Below are 18,997 nucleotides of genomic sequence, written 5' to 3'. Positions count from 1 at the left end.
TTTGGACTCAATGATCCTTGTGGGTCTCTTCCAGTTTAGGTTATTCTATACTTTATGTTGTCGGCAAAACTAAAAACTATCAGGTAGTTCTTATTTCAGCTTTCTAATGAACTCTCCCAGTAATTTTATTTGACAGTCAAAAATGGGTAGAGGCCCATATAAGTCATTCATGACCAAGACTGTCTGTACCTGTGTGTCCAGCCCAGCTGCCTGAAATCCAGCTGCTGGGGACTGTTCTGGCAGGAGGAGGAGGAGGAGGAAACGCTGCCAGGGCCAGGGATGCTGCCCCAGCTGGGAGCCCCAGCAGCAGCAGCAGGAGCCAGTGGTGCCACTGCCCCCAGCCACAGCTGCTCCTCAGGAGGGGAGCCCTGAAATTCACTTTGTGGGAATTACAGAGCAGACCTTCAGGTAATGCTGCCCCTGGCTGTTCAGAAATCATGGAACTGCCTAAAAATGATGCCTTCACTTTTTAATGTGGGAAGGAAAGGCAGCTGTTCTACTTTGCCTTACCACAATTAATTCTTTCCTTTGGCAGAACTTTATTAATAATAAATATTTTCTGTAGAAGGAAGAAAAAGCAGGAATATTCCTGGGTCATATCCCAGTATCAGGTTCTATTGTGTGAATTGCCAAATCACCCTGTGATTTGCATTGCAAGGCACAGGTTTAGCTATTGGAAATGCACAGTGCTGTACCTCTGGTGCTGATGTGTAGCTCAATGAGCCAGAGCTGTAAGGAAGCCTTGGGCTTTTCCTGCAGGGTCCCAGGAGGGCTCTGCAGCTCCCGGGCTCCCTGCACGGGGCTCACCCTATCATCATCATCATCATCATCATCATCATCATCATCATCATCATCATCATCATCACCCCTCCTTTGGGATGCCCTGCCAGGGCTCACCCCATCACCCCTCCTTTGGGATCCCCTGCACAGGGCTCACCCCATCACCCCTCCTTTGGGATGCCCTGCCGGGGCTCACCCCATCATCATCATCATCATCATCATCATCACCCCTCCTTTGGGATGCCCTGCAGCAGCGGTCCCGGCTCCCCCGGGGTGTTTGGGGTGTCAGGCAGCTCTGGCTGGGGCTCGTTTGCTGCTCCCTGCGCCTCGCCAGGGCTGCGGGAGGGGAGGGAGAGCATCCTCAGAGCCCAGAGCGCCCCTTCAGAGCCCAGAGCGCCCCTTCAGAGCCCAGAGCGCCCCTTCAGAGCCCAGAGAGCCCCTTCAGAGCCCAGAGAGCCCCTTCAGAGCCCAGAGCGCCCCTTCAGAGCCCAGAGAGCCCCTTCAGAGCCCAGAGCGCCCCTTCAGAGCCCAGAGAGCCCCTTCAGAGCCCAGAGCGCCCCTTCAGAGCCCAGAGAGCCCCTTCAGAGCCCAGAGAGCCCCTTCAGAGCCCAGAGAGCCCCTTCAGAGCCCAGAGAGCCCCTTCAGAGCCCAGAGCGCCCCTTCAGAGCCCAGAGAGCCCCTTCAGAGCCCAGAGAGCCCCTTCAGAGCCCAGAGAGCCCCTTCAGAGCCCAGAGAGCCCCGCTCCTCCCTGGCCCTGCAGCCCCTGGCCAGGCGCATCCTCCCCGTGCCGCTGCATTCCCTGGAGCCCGCAGGATTCCCTGGAGCCCGCAGGATTCCCTGGAGCCCGCAGGATTCCCTGGAGCCCGCAGGATCCCCTGGAGCCCGCAGGATCCCCTGGAGCCCGCAGGATTCCCTGGAGCCCGCAGGATCCCCCGGGATCCCCCAAGAGCCCCCAGGGAACCCGCAGGATCCCCGGATCCCCCCGGATCCCCCCGGATCCCCCCGGATCCCCGGTCCCCGGCTCGGAGCTGTGCATGTGCTCGCTTTGCTGTCGGGCGGCTTTCCCGGCGCTATTTTCGGATGCAGTGAGGATCACCGGGGATGTCGCTTCTGATGCACCGAAAGCGCTCGCAGACGCCGTTTTTCTCCAGGGGCAGAAGAGAAGAGCAGAAGGAGGAGAACACGGCAATCTCCAAACCTTCTGCTCACACAGAGATAGGTCGCCAGGCCCCTGAGGCTACAGAGGGATGTTTCCCAAACGCAAAACTGGCTGGGTAGCTGCTGGTTCTCCTTGCTGGCTTTCGTGTAACTCAGGGCCCTGCTGCAGCCCAGAGCCAGCAGCTGCACTTAAATTAATCTTTGTGGAGATGTTTATCAGGGATTGCTAGTAGCTACCCTTTGATTTAAGAATAATTGCGACATTTCTCACTTTCCCTGCTTAAAACCCGTGTGTGGAGGTCTCGGATGGCTCAGGTTTGATCATGGCAGCCCCTGCTTTTCATTTCATCTTCAAAACTGAAGCGAGGTGATGAGCAGGCACAGGAACCAAACCTGCCCTCCCTGGCAGTGTGTGTGTGCAGATTTACACTCAGGCTGCTGAAGAACCGGACTGCAGACGTGTTTCCATGTTTATATGTTTCCATGTTTATATGTTTCTATGTTTCCATGTTTCCATGTTTCTATGTTTCCATGTTTCTGTTTCCATGTTTCCATGTTTCCATGTTTATATGTTTCCATGTTTCCATGTTTCTATGTTTCCATGTTTCCATGTTTCTATGTTTCCATGTTTCTATGTTTCCATGTTTCCATGTTTCTATGTTTCCATGTTTCCATGTTTATATGTTTATATGTTTCCATGTTTCTATGTTTATATGTTTCCATGTTTCCATGTTTCTATGTTTCCATGTTTCCATGTTTCCATGTTTCCATGTTTCCATGTTTATATGTTTCCATGTTTCTATGTTTATATGTTTCCATGTTTCCATGTTTCCATGTTTATATGTTTCCATGTTTCCATGTTTATATGTTTATATGTTTACATGTTTCCATGTTTATATGTTTCCATGTTTCTATGTTTATATGTTTCCATGTTTCCATGTTTCTATGTTTCCATGTTTCCATGTTTCCATGTTTATATGTTTCCATGTTTCCATGTTTATATGTTTCCATGTTTCCATGTTTATATGTTTACATGTTCACAGGGAAGAAAGAAGCCGTTCCGCAGGGTGTCTTCCCCAGCTCTCCCCCGCTGTTGCTGGGAAAGCGGCGGTGCTCGGGCAGCATCCTGCGGGCTCAGCATCATCCTGCGGGCTCAGCAGCATCCTGCGGGCTCAGCATCATCCTGCGGGCTCAGCAGCATCCTGCGGGCTCAGCATCATCCTGCGGGCTCAGCATCATCCTGCGGGCTCAGCATCATCCTGCGGGCTCAGGATCATCTTCTGGGCTCAGCAGCATCCTGTGGGCTCAGCAGCATCCTGCGGGCTCAGCAGCATCCTGCGGGCTCAGCATCATCCTGCGGGCTCAGCAGCATCCTGCGGGCTCAGCATCATCCTGCGGGCTCAGCATCATCCTCCGGGCTCAGCAGCATCCTGCGGGCTCAGCATCATCCTGCGGGCTCAGCAGCATCCTGCGGGCTCAGCATCCTGCGGGCTCAGCAGCATCCTGCGGGCTCAGCATCATCCTGCGGGCTCAGCATCATCCTGCGGGCTCAGCATCATCCTGCGGGCTCAGCAGCATCCTGCGGGCTCAGCATCATCCTGCGGGCTCAGCAGCATCCTGCGGGCACAGCATCATCCTCTGGGCTCAGCAGCATCCTGCGGGCTCATCATCCTGCGGGCCCAGCATCATCCTGTGGGCTCAGCATCATCCTGCGGGCCCAGCATCATCCTGCGGGCTCAGCATCATCCTGCGGGCACAGCATCATCCTCTGGGCTCAGCAGCATCCTGCGGGCTCAGCATCCTGCGGGCACAGCATCATCCTCTGGGCTCAGCAGCATCCTGCGGGCTCAGCATCATCCTGCGGGCACAGCATCATCCTCTGGGCTCAGCAGCATCCTGCGGGCTCAGCATCCTGCGGGCACAGCATCATCCTCTGGGCTCAGCATCATCCTGCGGGCCCAGCATCCTCTGGGCACAGCAGCATCCTGCGGGCTCAGCAGCATCCTGCGGGCTCAGCAGCATCCTGCGGGCTCAGCATCATCCTGCGGGCTCAGCAGCATCCTGCGGGCACAGCATCATCCTCTGGGCTCAGCAGCATCCTGCGGGCTCATCATCCTGCGGGCCCAGCATCATCCTGTGGGCTCAGCATCATCCTGCGGGCCCAGCATCATCCTGTGGGCTCAGCATCATCCTGCGGGCTCAGCATCATCCTGCGGGCCCAGCATCATCCTGCGGGCTCAGCATCATCCTGCGGGCTCAGCATCATCCTGCGGGCTCAGCATCATCCTCTGGGCTCAGCAGCATCCTGCGGGCTCAGCATCCTGCGGGCTCAGCATCATCCTCCGGGCTCAGCATCATCCTGCGGGCTCAGCATCATCCTGCGGGCTCAGCATCATCCTGCGGGCACAGCATCCTCTGGGCACAGCAGCATCCTGCGGGCTCATCATCCTGCGGGCCCAGCATCCTGCGGGCTCAGCATCCTGCGGGCTCAGCAGCATCCTGCGGGCCCAGCATCCTGCGGGCTCAGCATCCTGCGGGCTCAGCATCATCCTGTGGGCTCAGCATCATCCTGCGGGCTCAGCATCATCCTGCGGGCTCAGCATCATCCTGCGGGCACAGCATCCTCTGGGCACAGCAGCATCCTGCGGGCTCATCATCCTGCGGGCCCAGCATCCTGCGGGCTCAGCATCCTGCGGGCTCAGCATCATCCTGCGGGCTCAGCAGCATCCTGCGGGCTCAGGATCCTGCGGGCTCAGCCCGGGGCTCCCCTCCGGGACACGGCTGCTGACAGAGCTGGCAGCGCTCTCCCAGCCTGGGGAAGCCGTGCCACAGCCCCGGGGAACGAGGGGCAGCGCTGCCAGGAGCGAGGGGTGCCCAGCCCGGGAGAATCCTCAGGGAATCCCCGGGTGCTGAGGCTGATGGAGAAATCCCCTGTGGATTTCAGTCGGGCTTGCTCACAACTTCCATGAGCATTCCCAGGGACTGATGAGTGCTCCTGCCCTGCTCCCTCATCCCCGTCTGCACCCTTTGGAGTGGAGCTCAGCTCTGTCCAGGGTGAGCTCTGGAACCTGGAATGGGTGTATGTTTATTTTCTGTTGTTATGTCCACGGTGCCCGGTGCCCGTAGTTAGAGGCTGCTTTTCCATGGCCAAGTGTTCTGTTAGCACAAATCCAGGCACTAAGCTTATAAATCCCAAACCATGAGCTCAGACAAATACACTACAAAGTTAGAAGCTTAAAAATAAGAGAATTCGGATCTATGTACACATCTTACTGCATTTATTACAGTTTTGTTCAGTTTTTCTCCTCTGTTAGGAGAACCAGAATTTTAGCAGCTTCCATCAGGAGCCTTGTAAGGACCTTGCCCTAATTATGGAGTCATTCCAGTGACATTTTAAATTATGGGTGAGTTTTACATAATTCTTTTGATACGTGTTGTTATGACATGTAAAACTTTCTCTTTGCCAGATGCAGTGAATTATGTAAGATCTTTGTTTTGCATTTGTCAGGATAACTCGAACCACTGCACATTAAACAAATGCACTTTCAAAGGACCCAATCCTGCACACAACTGTGATAATACAGATAAACTTCATAAACTTTATTAAATTTCTGGTAAATTATATAAGCTAACAGGCCAGTTTATGTGACAGTGTTCAAACTCCAAAGCCAAGCATGCAAGGAGTAGGAAAAGTCTTATCCTGAAACTCAGCACCATTCCTGGGCTTCCAGGGATGGCTCATGACATGATCAAATGCTGGTTCTCCCAAGGGGGCCCTGTATCTGTGCTGGAGCAGCCTGCCTGATGCAAATCAGTGGGCAGCAAAGAAAAAATCTCTTTTCTTTAGGTCCTTCTGTGTGTGGCCCCAGCCCTTGTTTACTGTATCCTGCTCATCCTCGCTGGAAGGATGGAAAGCTACACTCTCCACTCAGTTTTTGTTTTTTTTTCCTGTGACACTCGTTACTCCAGTCCTGTTTGTTTACTCTGCATGCAAACTATTAATTAATTTGTCTCTGTGAACCCCAGTAAGGCACGGGAGAAACATTATCACTTTATAGATAAGGAGCAGAGGCCCAGAAAGATTGAGTCAAGAATGTCAATTAATTTGGGATGTTCACATTCAGATGCTCAGGAGGTGATAATCCCTGTGCACATGGGATCCATTTGCTGGCCAGGGTGATGCCAGGGCCCTGCCAGGGCAGGACTGCAGTGGGCAGCTGCCCACACAGGTGGCCCAAGGCACTTCCCAGGGCACGAGAGCAGAAACAGCAGCCAGATGGAAGTGGAGGAAATCACAGAATGGTCTGGCTTGGAAGGGGCTTTAAAGATCCTCTATTCAGGCCTCCTGCCATGGCAGGGACACCTCCCACCATCCCAGGCTGCTCCCAGCCCAGCCCAGCCCAGCCTTGGGCACTGCCAGGGATCCAGGGCAGCCCCAGCTGCTCTGGGCAGGGTGGCAGGAGAAATGCAGTGTCTTCTTGGCCAGGCTCCCAGGGGGAATGTTAAAGCAAGGAGCTGAAGGCAGGCAGTGAGGTGACTTAGTGGGGACTTTCTGTTTGCAGAAATGTCCTGCAGCCTGGTCCAGGAGCAGGAGCTCACCCCTCTCCTGTCCCAAGCCAGGCCTGCACTGGGCAGGAGAGAAGGGGCAGCCACAGGAGCCCAGCTGCACAAGCCCAGCCTCCTTGGCTTGCTTTAGGCTAGAATTTACCAGCTCCCAGCCCACAGATGAGAGACCTGAGAAGGGCTGTGGAAACTTTCCCTTGCCAAGTTCCAAGAGTATTTATATAATTTAATCGATAAATTGCATTGATTTATTTGCACTAAGTAACTCCTTGAGGTCTGGATAATAGATAAGGGTGTGCATGGTGCTGTACAAACACATCATAAATAAATGCAGCTTGCAAATCAATTGCAGGCTATTAATGATTAATCTTCTCATAGTAAAATAATGTGATGTCTTTCCATTATGGATTTTAAAAAAAAATAAAAATCTGACCTGAGAGGTTTCAGAGTCATTTATTTGAGGAAGGCTGCCCTTTAAGCCAGATCTTACACTTTTTAAAAGGTCACAGGGTGTAAATATCATGGCTCCTTACAAAGCAGCACTCCCCGAGTGGTTTGACAGCGCCTTCATCAGAGCACACCACGCTCCTGCTCAAACGAGGCTCGGCCACCCAGGCCAGGGCTGGGCTCTCGCAGGGAATTTCGCTCTCCCACCCTCTCTGGCTGCTGGTGATGAATGCACAAAGAGCTGAAAAGGTTACCCCAAAGCCTGGTGTGCTGCCACAGGTGAAGAACAGCACATTTTCCTCCATCACCGCCCTGGCTGGGCCATTTTCTGACATCAGTGAGAGAGCTGGGAACAGAAAAATGTTTTACTGCACTGCACCTCATGCTGGCCTCATGCAGGCAGGAGAACAATCTCTGGCCAGAGCCAGGTCTAATTGCAGGGATGCTGAGCCCAATGAATCTCTTGTCGAGGCAGATGAGCCAGACCACACTCTGCCCATCAGATCCATTGCCCAACTTCGGGGATCCCAAGCTGTGCACAGCTGAGCTGCCTCCCCATCCCATTCATCCCCTGATGCATTATTATAGAGCAAGAAGACAATGCTTATTCTATGATTATTTGTTCTAATTAATTTATCTCTTCAAGTTCCTTGACCTGAGTGTTTGGCTCTTGCAAGTGCTTGCATGAACAAGACTGGCAGGGTTTGCACCTCAGCATTTGCCAGTTTTCTGCCTTGGCAAGGGGGATTTCTGTGTGCTCTAAGCCTGCTGCACAGCACGAGGTGTTCCTTGAGCTCCTGTGCTGGCCCCGTCCTGCCCAGCTCAGGCTGTTTGCCAGGACCTTCAGTGTGGAGAACACGGATACAGCTGGGTACAGCCCTAACTAGCTCTATCTGTGCATGGATTTATGTGTGTCCGTGTCTTTCATGCATATTTGTGTGTGTCTGTGTGTGTATTTAATAGACTTCAGTGTGCTTAACACATTTTCCTCCCAAGCAGAATTGAAACCCTGAGTGGGCTGCTGTCTGTCTGCTGGGAATTCTGTCTCTGCTGAACACGCTGCTGATGCAGGGGTGGCTCAGGGAGCACAGAGGGACGTGCTGAGCACGGGGGGAGCAGCACAGCTCACCTGGGCCAGGTGAGTGCCTGGGCAGGAGCTGTCTGTGCCCTGCAGGGTGCAGCTCTGGAGGAGGAGAGGGGCCCTAGGCAGGAGCTGTGCAGTGGAAAGCTGGGGAGATGCTGGCTCTGCAGAGCTACCCTTGTGCCCCTGCATCACTCTGGGCTCTGCAGAGCTCCCCTTGTGCCCTGCATCACTGCTGGACTCTGCAGAGCTCCCCTTGTGCCCCTGCATCACTCTGGGCTCTGCAGAGCTCCCCTTGTGCCCCTGCATCACTCTGGGCTCTGCAGAGCTCCCCTCATGCCCTGCATCACTGCTGGGCTCTGCAGAGCTCCCCTTGTGCCCCTGCATCACTGCTGGGCTCTGCAGAGCTCCCCTTGTGCCCCTGCATCACTCTGGGCTCTGCAGAGCTACCCTTGTGCCCCTGCATCACTGCTGGGCTCTGCAGAGCTCCCCTTGTGCCCCTGCATCACTCTGGGCTCTGCAGAGCTCCCCTCATGCCCTGCATCACTGCTGGGCTCTGCAGAGCTCCCCTTGTGCCCCTGCATCACTGCTGGGCTCTTCAGAGCTCCCCTTGTGCCCCTGCATCACTGCTGGGCTCTGCAGAGCTCCCCTTGTGCCCTGCATCACTGCTGGGCTCTGCAGAGCTCCCCTTGTGCCCTGCATCACTGCTGGGCTCTGCAGAGCCCCCCTCATGCCCTGCATCACTCTGGGCTCTGCAGAGCTCCCCTCATGCCCTGCATCACTGCTGGGCTCTGCAGAGCTCCCCTTGTGCCCCTGCATCACTGCTGGGCTCTGCAGAGCTCCCCTTGTGCCCTGCATCACTGCTGGGCTCTGCAGAGCTCCCCTCATGCCCTGCATCACTGCTGGGCTCTGCAGAGCTCCCCTCATGCCCTGCATCACTGCTGGGCTCTGCAGAGCTCCTGCAGCACCAGGAGCTCGAGGCTGAGCTGGTTTTGGGTGGAGGCACCACCCCAGCAGGACAGGACACCAGCTGGCAGGAGCAGCACCCACAGTCCTGCTTTATGATTTCCTTCGCTCTTTGTTTTGCTCAGGCTGCCCCAATGATGTGAGATCATGTGCTGCTGATTGAAACTCCTGAGAAAATCTCATTATGTTATCTAGTGTAAAACCCTTGTGGTTAATGTAAAATAATTTCACCAACTTTGGCAGGTGGGTTCTCAAGTGTTGCCACTACTTCCAAAAGCAGTAATTGTTCTTTTAAATTAAGGCAGTAAAAAAACCCCATACCTTTAAACAACAATGAAAGTTCTGCTTTTGTTTAACAAGAAAAGGAGTTTAATTTTTAAAGATCACTCTATATTATTAACTTGCTTAATTATCAGAAGGGATGGTTGGATGAGCAGACAATTAAAACAAGGAGAAGCTCAGAAGGAAAAGTTCACCAGTATTTTAGAGAGACAATGGGGGAAAGTAAAACTATTTCAAGTACCATTTGAAGGAAACCATTTGGGAAGAAAATAGGATTAATTAAGTTTGGAACCGGTTGATTTCGTTATCTAAAAATATTTCCTAGATTAACAGGGTTACATACTCATGCATGAGGTAATGTCTAAGGTTGTTCAGCAGCAGAGTGAGATGTTGGTGTAGATAAAGGCTCTCCAAAGCAGCAGGGAACTGCAGAGCTGGCGGAGTGTGGTGTGCTGTGAGCCACAGGGCTGAGCCTGCCTTGCTCCCCTGGCAGGATGTGTCCCCTCCCTGTCCCTTTACTGCCCTGTTCTCTCCAGGAGGTTTTCACTGCATCACTCGAGGCAGGGCTGTGGCAGCCCCAGCTGGGACCAGTCCCACAGCTGGGACCTGACCCCGTCCTGTGCCAGGACGTCACAAAAGGAGTGTGCCAACATGCAGAGCTGAGAAACCCCTGGGACACCAGAGCATTCATCCTGCCCCTCCAGCTGTTGAATTTAGGTGAGACATGCCAAACATATCTAGGGAAAAAAAATTAGGCCTACGAGTGCTTGAAAGTAATTTTCCATACGAGGTATTTAAGACTCTTAAATTCAAATCATTAATAATGATCTTTGAAGGGAACCCTATAAGTTGTCTCCTAGTTCCTGATGAGATGGAATAATTTATTACATCAATTTCTCTGATTAATGTAAAATGTGTTTCAAATTTGGGTTTTCCTTTAATATTTAAACTCCCCCTTGAGAGGAGCTGCAGAAGGTGACTGAGTGCCCCCAGACCGATGTGGTACATCCTCAGAGCAGGGTGAGATCTGCTACTGGAGCTGCTCAGCAATAAAACCACTGTGCAGCAGCAAAGCCAGCTTATTCAGGAGCTGCTATCCAAAAGGCAAGAACCAGCAGCTCACAGCCCTGCTCACTCCTGCCAGGGGAGAGTGTCTGAAAAACTTACTGTGAACTGGGAATTGCTTGTTGCCAAGGGCATGTCCCCAAAAATTGCTGAAAAAAGGCCAAAGCTGGAGTTGCTCAGGATAAATTGCGTGACAGGTCTTTCCCCATAGAAATTAATTTATTTAAAATCAGCTTTCTACTGTACTTATATGTGATTTCTGCAGAGTCGAAGTCAGACAAACCATGGTGCTTTTTGTCTTGGTCTTGCATCAAGGAGGAAACTGAGCTGCAGCATTTAGAGCAGCCATTCTCTGAGCTGCTAAATGCATCACACTTCGTGTCCTTCATCCACCATGCTGCAGAAAACTGAACATCCATCTCTGCTGGTCTTGGGCTGGCCACTCAAGTTGCCCCTCTCTGGTTCAGGAGGACAGGAAAAGGACAGTTTTAATCCAGGAGGGTCTCTGTGCCAGGGAAAGCTGAGCCACAGCCGGGTACTGCTGGTGGAGCAGAGACTGTAATACCTTGTAATATCTGCTGTGATAAAAATAAGAGTCCAGACAGGAGGAGTTTGTTTAAGAGAGAATTATTTATTAGAAGATAGGAGGTTGTTACGTACAGATTCTGTCCTGCAAAAGTGTCCTGGTCAAGGAAATGTCAGGGAGACATTTAAAGCCACCGAGCTGGCCCTGCTCTCCACGCAGAGATACTCAGACACAGCAGAGCCCTGCCAGGCCTGGCTGCACGCCGGGCTCAGCCGGGTACCACAGCATCCTCGGGCTCGTGTCACCACCTGCATCCCACAGGAAAGGTGTGGGGACAGCAGCAGGGGCACTGCTCTTCCCTGGGCTCACCTGGGACAATTCCCCAGGCAGGGAATGGCTTCCATCGGGCCAGTCAGGAACGTGGCTGAGCAAGAGGCTACGAGACACAACCATGCTGTGAGGTAGCATGAGGTAAATCAAAGAAAAAAGGAAAAGGACAAGCAAAGGTCTCTGTGATTCAGAGAAGAGCTCTCTCGCTCACCCCGAGCAGGCCAAGCAGCGTGGCTGAGCCCTCGGAGCCCATGGAGCAGCAGCACTTGTACCTCCAGAGCTGTGTTCCCTGGAGCCCAGCCCTGCCTGGCTCCCTCCGGGCTGGCACTGCCTGCCCGGCCCTGCCTGGCTCCCTCTGGGCTGGCACTGCCTGCCCAGCCCTGCCTGGCTCCCTCTGGGCTGGCACTGCCTGCCCGGCCCTGCCTGGCTCCCTCTGGGCTGGCACTGCCTGCCCGGCCCTGCCTGGCTCCCTCCGGGCTGGCACTGCCTGCCCGGCCCTGCCTGGCTCCCTCTGGGCTGGCACTGCCTGCCCGGCCCTGCCTGGCTCCCTCTGGGCTGGCACTGCCTGCCCAGCCCTGCTGGCCCCGGGGCCCTGCCCGGCCCTGCTGGCCCCGTGGCTCTGCCGGGCACTGCTGGCCCCGGGGCCCTGCCGGGCACTGCTGGCCCCGGGGCCCTGCTCGGCCCTGCTGGCCCCGGGGCCCTGCCGGGCACTGCTGGCCCCGTGGCTCTGCCGGGCCCTGCTCGGCCCTGCTGGCCCCGGGGCCCTGCCGGGCACTGCTGGCCCCGGGGCTCTGCCGGGCACTGCTGGCCCCGTGGCTCTGCCGGGCACTGCTGGCCCCGGGGCCCTGCTCGGCCCTGCTGGCCCCGGGGCCCTGCCCGGCCCTGCTGGCCCCGGGGCCCTGCCGGGCACTGCTGGCCCCGTGGCTCTGCCGGGCCCTGCTCGGCCCTGCTGGCCCCGGGGCCCTGCCCGGCCCTGCTGGCCCCGGGGCCCTGCCGGGCACTGCTGGCCCCGGGGCCCTGCCCGGCCCTGCTGGCCCCGGGGCTCTGCCGGGCACTGCTGGCCCCGGGGCCCTGCCCGGCCCTGCTGGCCCCGGGGCCCTGCCCGGCCCTGCTGGCCCCGGGGCCCTGCCGGGCACTGCCCACGGGTGCCGAGGCTGCTGCCAGGGCTGGCACCTCCTGAGCAGCCCCAGAGCCGTGGGCAGCTCTGCTGGAGGGAGGCACAGGGAAGGGGAGGAAGGCATCCCCACGCCTTGGCAATGCCAGCAGGGCCCAGACCCTGCCCCGTGGGTGCTCAGGGGCTCACGGCACCTTCGGGCTTGGAGCCACGGCAGCCCCTGGGCTCCTCCTCACTCCAGCATCTTCCTGTTCCACTGCACCTGTGCCAGAGCAGCCTCTGGCTCCTGACAGACAAGCATCCAAATACACATTTCCCCAGCATCTAGCAGGTTTCTTAAAGGAAGGTATTATCCAGAAGAAAATCTGTGTAACTTTCTAATTTATGGGTGCTGAAATAATTATTCTGGAGTCTGATTTCTCCATCTGGTCCTCTGACGAAGCCACATTCTTGTCTTTGCTGGCTGGGGCAGAATATTACCTTCACTCACTGTCTGTCAAGTCCCATCTCACTCTAACTTTCCTTATTAAATCCTCATTATGGTTCCAGACTACATGAAAAACCCTGGGTATGATCCCCCACTTTGCTCCTAGAGTACACCACCTTTTGTCTACTATCAGCACTCCATCAGGATTATTGCCCTTTCAGTCCTCAGTAATCTGAAGGATTGTTAAACCAGGTTGGACCAAAAATATTGTTGGACCAGCTTTGTCAGAAATGTAACATAATTGTCAGAAACATCTGTTTCTGGCTCAGCTATCACCATATCTCTCTCCTCATCTCCATCCAAGAGTAGCCTTTGTTAGCTTGGAATACCAGAAGGCTTTGGAACAAGAGATCTGGCAATGGATGTTCACAGCTGACACCAACAGCAGCACAAAAGATGGGTCAGATTACTGAGCTCAGAAGGGGGATTTGTGAGACAACAATTCCCCTTCCCTGCAGATGAGCTCCAGGGTTGGAGCTCCTGGGGATGGAGAGTAACAGGAATACTGGAGCCATAAAGCAACTCAACATAAAGCAGAGCTCCAGTTATCTCTAGGGTAGGAAACACTCAGCACTGAGCTAGCTTTGCTACAAGTATGCCTATTTTAAATCAGCTTTATGTTCCTAAGGCACTCAGACTCCTTTTCTGGAACATGTACCCGAATCATTTGATGTTTGGGGATGGGAGGGTTAAGAAAAATGTTCCCCAAGGACACCCACATTTAGTTGAAGGGAAGAGATGATCCAGACCCACTGGATTATCAAAACCTCTGGAGCAATCATGATCACATCTTCAGTTTTTTAAGGATTTCAGCAGCACTGGATGTGCTCTCACTTTCTTCACCCTCTGGAAAGGGACAAGCTGGGGAAGCTGGGCCCTCTGAGAGCAGGCCAGAGCTCTTCACTCACTATTTGCTATGAAACAACAAATCTGGAGGTTTGATCTGCCCTTAAAGCTGGTTTAATTCCAGCTCAGTCAGGTGGGAGGAACACAGAGCAGACAACAGAATAGCTCATTTGGATTTCAGCCTAACACTTTTGTTCCATCTCCATTACAGTCTTCCAGGACCGGTTCTTTGGCCACCCACGATGAGAACGTGTCCCTGCCAAGACCTGTTGGAACACCTTGAAGAGTGAAGCTCACCTGCCAGAGCTGCCTGGATGCTGCAGATGGGAAAAGTTCTGGATGTTTCCAGAGAGGAAAGGCAGGAGAGAGGGATGTTTTCCCTCCAGAGCAAAGGTACAGGAGCCTTTTTCCTGGAGGCCAGACGAAGGCCAGCAGAGCTCCTGGAGCCCCGTGCCACGCTCGGGGCAGAGAGGCGCAGCCCAGGGCTCAGTCCCAAGGCCTGGTGGCACCAGAGCATGGCTGTGTTTGAGTATCTCAGCTGGGCTCACAGGACCAGCTCTGACAGTCCCCAAAAGCAAAGAACGTTTGAGTTTCTGTATGAATGGTGTTACAGGGGATGGCTGTCACACAGAAAGATTTTGAACATTAATTACAGTATCTTTTGTAACTTTATGATTTAATTGCCAACCCTTTTCCCTTCAAATTAACCATGGATGTACAGCATATAATCGAACAAGCTTTTTTTAAAAAGTACATCTTAATATAAATAGTTTATTCAGTGCATGGTTGTGTATACAACAAATAATAAACAACTTTTTTGTACCAGGCAGAAAGCCGCCTGTACAGAACTAATTCAGTTTTGGAGCACAGAATCCAACGATGATTAATGCACAAAATCTTACACATCATGCAACTCTATGCCAATATTCCAACTTTCTCCCATGCAACAGACATGATGACCTAAATGGAAACCTAACTACATTTTTTAAACAATTGTTTCCAATAGCATGTATAAGTATATGTTGTTTAGGGGTAACCTGTCCTAACGCTTCCTCCTACACAATATTCACGTGCCCGTTACAGTGAAAGGACTTTTACAAATAAGACGTTTCTTATAAAAAAATTAAGTCACCTTAATTCCACAGTTTCTGTCTTTAGAAAAGAAGCCACAACGATAGTTTAACATGACACACAAAATGGAATTAAGAGAAATCTACACTGGAGGATAATTTTATCCCTTTCTGTTAACTTCCACTTGGGATAACAAAACAACTCAATTCCTACAGACTGGGGTTAGCACAAGAACTTTACCAGAAACTACAAATCTATAAAAATTTATATTTCATTGTGTTTAAAACCACAAGAACACTGTTTGCTTGAGCCTGAGACACCAACTCTCAGTTCCAACCCTGAATTTTGAATTATTTTTTTAAAGACAAAGCTTTAAAGACCCATTGGAGTTCAGAAATCAAAAAGTTGCACTATTCCAAATTAAAGGATACATGTTTTTTATCAAGCCTTAGATATAAAACCGTAAGCCAAGGAAACGACAGAGTTTACGTATTTGTTTTTTGTTTGCCCCTATAAAACATACAAGCATTAAAATTTCCTTTGAAGAGCAAAAGTGGTCTTTTTCTGAGTTGGAAAGCAAATTCTTATCAGCAGTGAATGCTGCAAAATGTTTTTGTTTCGTTTTCCACAAAGCAGAGGAGAGAGAGAGAAAGAGAGAAAGAAAAAGTGAGAGAGAGAAAGAGCTGGACATTTCTTCTCGGAGATTTTCCCGCAGTTGTGTTTGCTGCTCTCCAACTGCCTTGTGATATGCACAAGCACATTCTACATGCCTGGGGTTTATCCTTTGACAACCAGCAGATCTAATGGCTAATAATCAGGTGACTATGCGACTTCGGTGGCTCGTCCTGGGCAATCGAAGGTTTGGATGAAAGACTGCGAGTAAGAATTCAACTGCATCCAGAGGTAAGGTTCTGTTTAGAGAGCACTTGGCTGGCCTGAACCTGGCTACGTGGACTCATTTTGGCTCATGGATTTACCCCCATTTAGCACTCCTGAAACGCTTCTGCTCTTTGTTGGGGTCCCACTTCCAGACCTGGAGAACTCTGTGAGATCGTGGAGGGAAGGCTCTTTGTACATGGCCACTGCAAGGCAAGAGAAGCAGAACGTCAGCACAGCTCGGGGCTGCAGGGGCTGGGGGCAAAGCCCAGCTGGGACACATGGGATTGTTCAGCCAGCAAAACGCAATGGAAGAGAGACTCAAACACCCAGGGCAGGGAGACCTCTTCCATTTCAAACACTCCCTGAAAACCTCTGAGGTCAGTGGACTGACATCTTCCACTCCTCCCTCTCCCAGTTAAAGCAGCCACCTACCCACTGCACTTACACTACCCCGAAGGACAGACCTGGGCTGACAAAATGAGCATTTCCTTACTAGCAGAGAAGCAGCCCTGTCACTGGTTGTGGTTTAGCCTGTTTGAACTCTGCTGAGATGAACAGCATGTTACAGAACATTACACTCGTGTTTTATAAGCAGCTGGACATGTCAAATATACATGCACAGGAATTAAACACAACAGTATCAGTTCAGATAAAGGGAGCAAACCCAAACAATTACCTTTTAAGGGTTTTGGAAGGAAGTGTGCTGCAGGTTTATTTTTCTTCACGTGGTTTCCTTTCATTATTTCTCCTTCTTTGTTAAGACCCAAATACCAACCCCGGCCGGACTGTTGCTGTCTGTAGATCATTGAGGAATATGTCACATAGTAGTTTTCAAATACTGATTCTTTGAACTTGCATTCAGGCGTAAAATGTTCCTGTAAGAAAGCAACAGATCAATATGTGCAGGGCCAAATCTCACACCAGTTAATGAAAAAGCATCCAATATCCATTGCTTTCTGAATGGTTAGAAGTCATACCTCTCACCCTCAACTATCCAATTATGAAACATGGGTCCTAAAAGTATTAACAAAAGAGTAACACAATCTGAAACCTGTGAAATGATGCCGTGAGCAGCTCTAAATAGAATGCAATAAGATCTTCTTGAACAATGAGTAAAAAGTCCAATTGAAGATTTATTGATGCAACTAATGGATATCAGGCAGACATAGAGCTGTGTCACCCCTGGGAGCAGCTGTGGTGCAGCCCTGCAGGCAGGAATGCTTTGTGCAGTAACTGCTGCCTGTATCTGTGTCTGAGACAAGGGCAGGAACAGCCCAGAGCCCGTGTGCCATGGGCAATAACAGCCCAGAGCCCGTGTGCCATGGGCAATAACAGCCCAGAGCCCGTGTGCAATGGGCAATAACAGCCCAGAGCCCGTGTGCCATGGGCAGGAACAGCCCAGAGCCCGTGTGCCATGGGCAATAACAGCCCAGAGCCCGTGTGCCATGGGCAATAACAGCCCAGAGCCCGTGTGCAATGGGCAATAACAGCCCAGAGCCCGTGTGCCATGGGCAGGAACAGCCCAGAGCCCGTGTGCCATGGGCAGGAACAGCCCAGAGCCCGTGTGCCATGGGCAGGAACAGCCCAGAGCCCGTGTGCCACGGGCAGGAACAGCCCAGAGCCCGTGTGCCATGGGCAATAACAGCCCAGAGCCCGTGTGCCACGGGCAGGAACAGCCCAGAGCCCGTGTGCCATGGGCAGGAACAGCCCAGAGCCCGTGTGCCATGGCTAAGTGCTTGTCTCTCACTGTCGCAGCTGTATTACCTGGAGCAGCTGCCCCTCCGGTGCCTGGTGCATCACCCAGCAGAGCCCAGCTGGCAGGGCTGCTCTGCAGACACTGCTGGGGCCTGGGGCACCAGCCTGGCCTCCCAGGACTGCCCTGTGTCCCCTGGGGAGCCCAGCTGAGGATGAAGAGCTCTAAAGCAGCCCTGAGCCCTCTCCTCCTGCCAGGGGAGTGCTGGCTGTCCCTGAGCATGCCCTGCCTGGAGCAGTCTCTGCTGCCCTGGGCAAAGCTGCAGAGCTGGAGCACGGCTCCTGCAGGGATCTCACACCACACCAGTACCCACAGCAGAGCTCAGCTGCCTCCCACAGCCCTGGCTCCTTCGGGCTGTCAACATCACAAGCTCTCATCATCTCTAGGGGCTCTCAAAGTCCATAAAATATGGAAGAGGAAGGGTTTGGTCTGGCGATGCAGATGTTACCATCTCAATTAGGCCTGTCACGGCACCACGGAGCAGCCAGATGTTTGCTGCCCTTCCCCTGTGGAGGCAGCCAGCTGCAGGGAGCTGCCCTTGTGCTTACAGTACCCGACAGAGGCGTGAAATAAAGGAGGAAAAACTGTGCTTGTATAATGATTGTAATTTTGATTTTAAAATATCACAGGAAATTAAATGTCTCAGGAGCTCAAGATATTCTTATCTAGTTTCTAAAATATTCTCATGTGAGAAAAGGATGGTATTAGGGAAAAAAAAAAAATCCACCACTCTGTATTTTCTGCATATCTTTTGCCATTTTGTCTTTATGAGAGGAAGAAAAAAGCTCCCATTCTCTGACTGGCATTTGCTTCAACAAAGAATGTGAAGCAAGCAATTTTCTTCTTTTCTTCCTTTAAGCTAATTGGTTGTTATTTAGTTAATTGACAATTGGTTTCAATTGCTGTCAAATGGGGACAGTCACAGCATTTTTGTAAGATTTCTGCATAAAAGCCTTCCCTCACTGTTCCCTGCCCAGCACCAGCCATAGTAACAAAGACTATTGCAAGGGTATCATCCAATTAGCAGCAAAATGGAAAACTACAGTGCTCCCACTGGCAGATTATGGTTTATGTACAGTAATTTGGAGCTGTTTTGGGTACAAAAGGCCCGTCTGTACACAGCAGCAGAGGGTCAGACTGCAAACAGAACCAGAACATTTCCTCTGGAGCTTTCAGGAAGCAAGTTAACCTCAGAATGAGCAGCAGAGTCCCTGGCACAGAGGGACAGGGACAGTGGGGGGACAGAAGACCCTGACCCCCTCCCTCACTCCTGGTTTTCCCTTGGCTCTCGTGGAAGTGCAGTGCTCCTGGGAGTTTGCAGCTGAGCCATGCCCAGCCTGCCAGCCCCAGAGCATCCCAGAGAAATCCCACCTGAAAAACCCCTCCTGCAGCTCCCAGCCTGCCTGCCAGCCCCAGAGCATCCCAGAGAAATCCCTCCTGAAAAACCCCTCCTGCAGCTCCCAGCCTGCCTGCCAGCCCCCCAGAGCATCCGAGAGAAATCCCACCTGAAAAACCCCTCCTGCAGCTCCCAGCCTGCCTGCCAGCCCCAGAGCATCCCAGAGAAACCCCCCTGGACCCCTGGGATCCTGCAGGAGCTACAGGGGCTGGATCCTCTTGACAAACAGAAGCAGACACCTCTCCACACCACA

The 18,997-nt window shown here is 52.6% G+C and overlaps 1 protein-coding gene and 2 long non-coding RNA genes across 11 annotated transcripts in view; 1 reads left to right on the top strand and 2 right to left on the bottom strand.

Moving 5' to 3' along the window:
- Positions 1-6,938: 6,938 nt before the first annotated feature.
- Positions 6,939-9,905, bottom strand: LOC147650620 (uncharacterized). The gene is made up of 2 exons (XR_015276124.1): positions 9,621-9,905; positions 6,939-7,294 (listed from the first exon to the last, which is right to left on the bottom strand). It is a non-coding gene; the product is annotated as an uncharacterized LOC147650620 (long non-coding RNA).
- Positions 9,906-9,928: 23 nt separating this feature from the next.
- LOC147650619 (uncharacterized) lies at positions 9,929-17,943 on the top strand. 3 transcript variants are annotated; one of them, XR_015276122.1, is made up of 3 exons: positions 9,929-9,994; positions 13,857-16,909; positions 17,060-17,943. It is a non-coding gene; the product is annotated as an uncharacterized LOC147650619 (long non-coding RNA). The 3 variants fall into 3 exon arrangements; XR_015276121.1 differs by lacking the exon at positions 9,929-9,994 and adding an exon at positions 12,252-12,658 and having other exon boundaries at positions 13,857-17,033; positions 17,153-17,943; XR_015276120.1 differs by lacking the exon at positions 9,929-9,994 and adding an exon at positions 12,253-12,658.
- The window catches only part of FGF13 (fibroblast growth factor 13), a 187,940-nt gene continuing 183,240 nt past the window's right edge, over positions 14,298-18,997 (bottom strand). For all 7 annotated transcript variants that reach the window (XM_086850078.1, XM_086850081.1, XM_086850080.1 and 4 more), the window contains 2 exons: positions 16,272-16,470; positions 14,298-15,798 (listed from right to left, as the gene is read on the bottom strand). In XM_086850078.1, coding sequence (XP_086706204.1) covers positions 15,662-15,798; positions 16,272-16,470 — 336 coding nt within the window. In that variant the 3' untranslated portion in view covers positions 14,298-15,661. The remainder of the gene's footprint in view (positions 15,799-16,271; positions 16,471-18,997) is intronic.

This window comes from Cyanistes caeruleus, chromosome 14 (assembly GCF_971803275.1).
Source record: "Cyanistes caeruleus chromosome 14, bCyaCae1.hap1.1, whole genome shotgun sequence".
NCBI classification, from domain to species: Eukaryota; Metazoa; Chordata; class Aves; order Passeriformes; family Paridae; genus Cyanistes; species Cyanistes caeruleus.
The sequence above is the reverse complement of the archived record's forward strand: the minus strand, read 5'-3'. Positions and strand labels throughout refer to the sequence as shown.